Here is an 8,305-nt window from a genome sequence, read left to right as displayed (position 1 = left end):
TGAGCTATCGGGAGACATCATAAGTCTTGTTTTGTTTGTTTGTTTTGTTTATCTTATCCTGCATTGCGGGAAAGCGGACTTGAGCGCTATGCATCGGTGTACGCCTTCCGACATACGCCTGACCCGGTAGGCACTTTTACGTATTACACTGCCCGAAGAGGTAACCACAACCATGCGTACCGTATATGACATTACTGGTGTTTTAGTCACAACTTTTCTCATAAACTTCATTGATTGCAGTCACTACGATTCTTCTTGCACTCAGTTCAGTTGAAGAAGAAAAATAGTATTAGCAGAGGGTGGGAATCGAACCCATGCAATCGAAATTACTACTCCTCTGCCCTAACCATTAGGCAACGTTGGTTGTGGCGATGCATTCAGTTAAATTTCTTTGTATCAAAATCTTTCGATAAAGACGACCAGATAATTACGTGTTGAGTCATGTCACGCATGATAGCGCTACCAACATCAGCGATGTCGTATGTCACGCATGGTTGCGGTTGCCTTTTCAGGCAGTGTAATACGTAAAAGTGCCTACCACCTGACCCACGCTGCAGCCGACGGCAATGTCTGTTTCCGGTTGTCTACTCTACTTATGACTTCAATTTGGTACTACCCATTACTCGAAATCGATCACTGGGTAGAGGCAATTATCGTAAAGTTTCTTGCCCAGAGAAACAACAGCAATTGCAGGTGGCTGGAGTCGAACATGCAGGCTCTCGACTGCGAGCCCTACGCGCTAACCACTCGGCCACTGCTGCCGATAAGTCATCACCTTCACAAGGCATAAGCCCAGATACGAGAATAAGAAATAAAAAATTTATCAATCTTTGTTGTTGGAGACTCCGGGGCTGAGGGGTTATCCTTTTACCACACCGGGTTCTCATTGGTTCACAGGATTGCACTGCGAACCTATTAGAGGGTAAAAAATGTTTATCAATCATCACATAGCTACAATAAGTAATCTTAAGGTGAATTCACAAATATTCTCAACGAAATACATAAAACAGCAACAAATCATGAACTGTAACAGCTGCAAAAATCCATATACTATATATTTTTTGTTTTTCATATTTTATATACCTACTATTGTTACATTTTTTTTACAGTCACAAACAAATTTAAAATGACATTTCTCGGATTTGTGAAACAGTTTTTGGCTAAAGCAAAATTGTGTAGGCACATAACAGAACTGAAAAAAGTAAGATGGTCCATTAAAAAGCAAGGTGTCTCTCTATCTTACAGTATATGGTTGAAAATGGTTATAGGTGAATTGTTCGTAAACAGTTGTTCGTAAAAGGAAATCTTGGTAAAACAATTCTTCGTAAATCATTTCTTCGTAGAGGTGAATTGTTCGTAAACAGGTGATAGGTCAATTGTTCGTGAACAATTTTTTAGTTGTTACTCAGGAGCGCCGAAAGCGGGGGGTAGAGGGGCATCATGGAGGGGAAGGGGGGCAATGGTTCCCTTTTGAGGTCATATAAGCTACTGCACATTTTGTAATATAACAATTTCTGTGAAGAAAGGCGTTCTTCCCGGCTATCAGCACAAGGCTGATTACTCACTAGCACAGCGAGCTGCAGTGACGCTTCGCTAACCAGAACGGTGTAGCTTCCACGCCAGCCATTGAGACCTCCAATTAAACGTTTAAGTTATTTTGGCAGCCGATTGTAGCATCGAATAGACAGCGATAGACACGTGTTTCGCCCATGAGGCTGGGCTCATCAGTATCGCACCGTATTCTTGCCACTTGAGTAATCGACCGCCGCTTTACCAGTCAGTTTAACTCTTATCTTTGTGGAAAGAAAGAGCCAACAAAACCAGCAGGTGCCAGGGGTAGGTCAATGTGAAGAAAGGCGTTCTTCCCGGCTATCAGCACAAGGCTGATTACTCACTAGCACAGCGAGCTGCAGTGACGCTTCGCTAACCAGAACGGTGTAGCTTCCACGCCAGCCATTGAGACCTCCAACAATTTCTGCTATTCGCTTTTAGCCTAATTATAATGTTTCATTTTTGCTTCAAAATAATATTCACAAAATTCTGCAACACAGTAGGTTACATCATTATAACATAGCATGATGCCTTTCTTTGTATACCGGACACTTGTATCATTACTCGATAATGAGCTGATAGATGAGCATTATCGCTATATCTTATCCAACTATAAAAAAAAATTGGCCTTTCAGCAACAAAAGTGCTCTTTTTCATAATCGTGCCCCCCCAGTCAAAAATCGTTCCGGCGCCCCAGTGTTACTCATGCAGGATATTTCTTTTGAAAATGGTTTCTTGCGCTTGTGCGTTAAGTGCACTGTAATCTTTGTAATAAAGCTATCCACCGTACAACAGTTTTGGTTTTCCTTTTTCGCTGCACACAAAATGTAATGCCATTCTGAATTAGGGACTCTACACTGTGTCTGCTCGTCTGCAGCACGTCACATCCAGCACATCTCTAACATATACGCTACCCTAATTAATTGTTCGTAAGCAATTAGTGTTACGGTCAATTGCATGCACGAAGAAATGCTTTACGAAGAATTAATTTTACAAACAATTGTTTTACGAACTGTTTACGAAAAAACGTCGGACACCGTTGGAAATTTTTACATGAGGAATTTATCGCTTTTGAAAAAGGGACATTAATTATATTTTGATTGTTTGAATTCACATGGTTGTGTCATCGAAGATGTAAATTATGAATGTCTTTATATCTAATATTCTGTTCTAATGTTCTTATGTCCTATATCTAATGTTGATACCTGGTGTTTAGGGCAAAGCATTCAAACACAGTATTCAAGTGATTCTTGCAATTTCGTTTGACTACAGATAGTCTGGCTGCTGTGATTTTCAATGAAGTCGTGAGGCGGGGTCCAGCAAGGCCTTGATTCAATACAGGTCTAAAGCGTGTGGCAGTGTCCTGGCAAGACACTTAACACTTTGCTCCTCAAAGGGAGGCCAGATTTGGCCCCCCCCTCATATTTCCGTTGATTACTTGAAGCACAGTAACGCCATGCACTTGGTTTTTCTTGACTTTTCCTAAAATTGCCAGGCGGATCTGATGATACTAAATTTGATGCTAAAAGTTGAGTAGTTTTCTTGTAAATTCAAGATTTTGGTGAATTTTTGCTATTTCTAGCTAACTTCCAGCAAAGCGTGAAATGGATTACATTGCGATAACAAGCCATAAGCTCATAATTGCTTCGTGAATCCATATGCGCGAGCAGAGAGAACATCCTCTTGTTTTCCTTTGTTTGGTTTGACCTCAATAACAGAAAGCGCGTTATTTCTAATGCTACAAAAAGAGGCCAGTGGTCACAAAGTTGTTAATTAGAAACAATAATAGCAAACGTTTTTTGCGATATCAGCTTTACGAAGAAAAGCAATCTATGATCAATGTAGGCCACAAACTATTCAAAACAGTTGTTTCAACCAGCAAATATCCATTGACAAATAAAAAGCGTTACAATAAGAAATCTTCCCTTAGGTAGTGAGTAGTGACATGAAAAACCTGGTTTCGAAATAAACGTTCTACGGAAATACTCTCATTGACAAAACTTTCCATTGAGGAAATGTATCACTTCAAATGCTTTTGGAAGAAGCTGAAAAAATGGCGTTTTTGCAAACAGTAATTGTGAGATACAGTATGCTCAAAATTATGAGATCACGTAGCAGCTTACTCGATGACTACATGTCCCTTCGCTGCTTTATGTCGCCTACTTGTTATGTGTTGCATTTTTGTTCGACGGTGCACTGTGTATTGTTCCAAAGAGCGCAAAATAAAGATGATAATGCCTCGTCTTCACTACAAAATATTTTGTATTGTAGACTAGGCATAATGCTCGGTGTCACATCAGGCAAACAACAAATCGGCTTTCTTGATCATTGATTCAACATCTGAATACGTTGCGCCAATGCATAATAGGCCGGCTATTGTGAAGACCCGCCATTTATAAACGATCTGGTTATTCCTAAAGTGGGATAAACTAATGGATCAAAGAATGAAAAAACAATGCTGAGAAAACTAATCTAAGTGACGAACAATACCGATGTCTTCATTTATTTTGGAAAAATGCTGCCTAAACTTATTAACAAAAAATACCGAAAAAAACGGCAGGGATCCCGCTCGACTTTGGCATGAATTTAGTCAGACAGCTAATAAATCCACACATACAATAACGGCCACTCAACGGCTATAATATTTATAATCAACCTGGTTCTGGGCGGTTTGTGTAACAGTTCAAGGGAAGACACTACTTGAAATGGTACACCACACAAAAAATTTTCAATGTTGATTGTGGATTTCTAAAAACCGGTGTGGATTGTGCTGCACAGTGACTTCAAGTTTAGGACAGAAAAGGCACAAAAATATCAAGATAAAAACAAAGACCTTGTGGGAAATTTGTGGGAATCATAACACGATGCAAATACCATAAACGCGTAGTTTGCATGCTGCTCTAAGCTGGCCGGTAACCACAAAGGTAGACAACAAAGGCAGTTTATAACTAGATAACAGCGTAATAAACATTATAAATACGTAACCCGACAGTTTTCTTTTACAAGCGTTTTACGTCTAACAGTCAAGTCTCCGCAAAATTTTTGTGAAGCGTTTACAAACCATGGTTATGTGAAATTATTCATCATTATTATTTTTACTTTTCGGATGTTGTAAAACGTCATCAGAAAAAATCACAAAAAAAAATTTCATTACTTCAATGTAGTAGGCCTAAGAATTTTTTATAGAATTGTAGCCACGTTTTATCAACCAAGAAGTCATTTTTTGGCAATATGAAGTTATACAAAATAATTTGCAATGCTGCAAATGTTTGAAAAGAATCTAGGAAGTCTTCTCACAATCTAGCACAAAATGATTGTGTTTATTGTATCTCTGCAATATTTTTTATGACAAATTTTGAAGCTTCGTTATAATCATTTTTATCTTTCAAGTCATAAGTCCATTTTTTTTAGCCAGAAACATAATCGCTGCTTTGCTCTTGTATCGCTTCGTCGCGTTTACGCGTATTTTTTGTGTTCCAAACAATAACGACCAAGTCAGCAATTCAGTCCTTTTACATTGATTCAACATTTGTAAACGTTAAATTAATGTAGATCTGCTGACTGTGGGTTTATTTCACATTTCCTTTGTTTACGCATGTTCCTCACTGCGCTGTTGAATTGTTTCGACGCTGGCGGACTAAAATGCATTTTCAAATTGATTGACACAATCTTCAATAAAAAGGGAACTTCGAACTTAGCTTTGTTGATGTAAATTCTGTATTTTTAGTGGATGTAATTCATGAGTTATGTTTATAAACACCCGTAAGCCAAATTACTTATGATGTAGCCTGCATGATATTTGTGATGCGACTTGACACAAATCCACAATTCCAAAAGCGCCTAATTTGAACTTAGAAATTTCAGATAATTTCAACAGCTTGTTCAATTTTCTTCTCTCTACTAAAAATATTCATACTACAAACTCAATTGTAGACCTAAAATACACAAACGAAGATGTAAACAGCTATTCAAGTAGGCCAAGGTGTTACTTATGAGAAGTTTGGTTCCATAAAACAAGAAGCTGGCCATGGGTTTCGCAAAGCATTAGTTCAGGACAAAAACATAAGACAACGCTGTTTTGTTTTTTTCAAATTCATGTAACAATGTTACTCTGTAACTATTTTATAATTAATGAGTAGCCTACAATAAGATTTGCTCGCATGTCGTAAATCTTTATCGACGCAATGAGTCGGCACACCGCACACACACTTCGTGCGGTTGATCGAGCTCTTTGTCCTTTAGAATTTTGCATGAAATCGGATTAGCACGGTTAATTAAAGGCGGCAAGTTAAATCAAAATTGTCGTTTTTGGGTACCTTTGCAAAAGTTGAAATATCAAGTTTAACATATAAAATTTTAGAATAATGACTTTTCAAACTTATAGACAAATGAATTTTTTTCACACCAGTGCAACTTCTGTTGAAATAGCACCAGCGGATCACACGTAACAGCTGATTGAATTTGATCCAAAAACGGCCCCCCCTTGAGCAGTTAACTTCCAAAAAAACGTTGAAAAGCAAAGGGTTAAAGAAATGGTTGAAGATCAGAGTGTTCGAACACTGGCCATGATCCAAAATGTAAATACAAAAACACAGCTGAACTTAATTCAAATTGAAAATTAACTGTAACACCTCCAAAACAGACTTGAACAACTAGATATTTTTTAGCTATGCAAAGTTTTAAAAATTAGACTAAAATTAGAGCTACCCAAGTTTTTACAAATTAGAGTAGAATTTAAATTAGATTAGAATCAGTTTGACGCAGTTGTCACATATCTTTTTCTATTTAGATAAAAACGCCAATATGGCAACTCTGGATCAAAGTGTCATACCACCATAACAACACCAAAACCACGTCCGTGGTGACGTAGATGGATTGATAATTAATTGAGTTTTTAATGATTTCGCTCTAAGCGGTAAAATGACAGCATGACACTTTGATCCTGATCGTTTTATTCCATTTTCCTTGCATGAGGTTGAGAAGAGCCCAGTTTCCTTTCATTTGCTGAAAAACACTGTTGGACAACCTAGAATTTTTAACCATCACAAGTAATCCCGAAGATATATTTGCATCTGCATGCAAAACATCAGCATTAGCGTCAGAAAACGTTGTTAATCACGCTGTTTTGTCAATATTTATGAAGAACACTTTAAATTTTGACTGGAGGTGATCAACATGTTCATATGATTTGTTGCTCATAAACTTTGTCTTTGCTGCATTTGGATGCGAATCACTGAAGGAATCTCCTTTATCTTTCTTCCTAGAAACGACGAGTATATCCACGGATTCACTGCGCTGTTGATCGGGATGAAGAAAATGGCAGTTATCGGGTAAAGGATGCCTGGTATTTCAATTCCACCAAACGACAGGAAGGACATGATGCAAATAGGAATCCAACACAAGAAGTCGGTGATCATAATGCGCATGATTGTTCCTGTTAAGTCTTTGCTTCTTTTGGCTTGTGCTTGATTGACGGTGTTGACATTGCCTTGTCTACCTGCAGCTGTAATAATAATAATAAGTGGAGGTTGAGTATATTACTTTGTTTATGAATGTAAACTAAACAACAAGTAAGCAAAGCCAAGCAAAACAGCAACATACAAAGCAATCTTTGGTAGATTGTTCTTGGAATTAAAATAATGTTATATAACTAAATTCTGGTCAATAATCTTATTAGTGGGCCAGGGTTCGATTCCAAGTCAAATCATACCAACAACTTTAAAATCAGTACCAATTGTACACCTTCTTAAGAGAAGCAGAGCGAACAAGTCGTTATCTCGTTAATGTGGTTTTACATCTTAAATAAGATCCAATGGAAGAAGAGACAGTCGTAAATAACAACAGCAGTTTCGGGCGACAATAAATAAGCAATACCTTCATTATTATTTACCAGGGAGAGCACATTACCTTGTTTCTTTTGGTAATTTGCAAAATAGTAAAGTATCACATAAACAATGAACATGTAGAAGAATGCTGCAAAATTCATCATTACGATCGTAAACGAGTAGATGAATGCCGGTTCGTTTGAAGCGCCGTAATATCTGATAAATATAAAGATGAAAGTGCAGGCTTACAAAAACATATCGGAAGTATAAGCAATAGGTAGGCTACAGTTAGACATAGTTAGGTATCAAATGCAACAGTTAGTTTCCAAAGAGAAGATGTCGGAGGAAAGGTACAAAATTCTCTCAAAACTTTATCACGTGACTCAACCAAAACGGGCTTTCGCTCACACGTATCGAGTTGTCAATTGAAATTATCTGACGCTGGAGGTAAAGATGAAGGCGAAGTTACGAGACGTGACTGTATTTGTATTTAGGCAAGCAAATTTGTAACAATTGCGAAAATGTAACAACATGAATCGGTTACACAATTCTATTGCTGCAGTGGAAAACATGGCATGGGATCAGTTGTAGTTTATCTTGAAAACGCCAACTATCCAACTCAGGGACATCAAGAACGTACTGGGAAGCAAAACTTACGCCATCTTGGTTCACAGAGTAGGGTGTATTGTGCAAAAGTTTTACCAAATTTTCTGCATATTTTCATGCAAAAGGCTATTTTTAATTAACTGGCTCAAAAATCAGCCTATTATTCAAAATTAGAGTCAAGCTTTGACTAAAATTTGTAGGGACTGTTGGATTTATCTGAATTTTTAGAATCATCTCTTGCCAACTCATCAATCAAGTGTAAGCCGGGATACCAAAATAATAACTAATCAAAATATTGGTGTTGATAAATTTAAACCAATTAT

The 8,305-nt window shown here is 37.6% G+C and overlaps 1 protein-coding gene across 1 annotated transcript; it reads right to left on the bottom strand.

Moving 5' to 3' along the window:
• Positions 1-6,746: 6,746 nt before the first annotated feature.
• LOC145783452 (relaxin receptor 1-like) lies at positions 6,747-8,038 on the bottom strand. The gene is made up of 3 exons (XM_082595368.1): positions 8,034-8,038; positions 7,459-7,592; positions 6,747-7,054 (listed from the first exon to the last, which is right to left on the bottom strand). The coding sequence occupies exons 1-3, from the start codon at positions 8,036-8,038 to the stop codon at positions 6,747-6,749; spliced, it is 447 nt and encodes a 148-aa protein (XP_082451494.1).
• Positions 8,039-8,305: the final 267 nt, after the last annotated feature.

The sequence above is a fragment of the Aplidium turbinatum genome, chromosome 1 (assembly GCF_918807975.1).
Source record: "Aplidium turbinatum chromosome 1, kaAplTurb1.1, whole genome shotgun sequence".
Lineage (NCBI taxonomy): Eukaryota > Metazoa > Chordata > Ascidiacea > Aplousobranchia > Polyclinidae > Aplidium > Aplidium turbinatum.
This window is presented reverse-complemented; position numbering and strand designations above follow the sequence as displayed.

Excerpts from the sequence above, each read along its gene's own strand:
- LOC145783452 (XM_082595368.1), bottom strand. Across the intron at positions 7,055-7,458 it reads AAATTACCAAAAGAAACAAG|CTGCAGGTAGACAAGGCAAT; the intron begins GTAATGTGCTCT and ends TTATTATTACAG.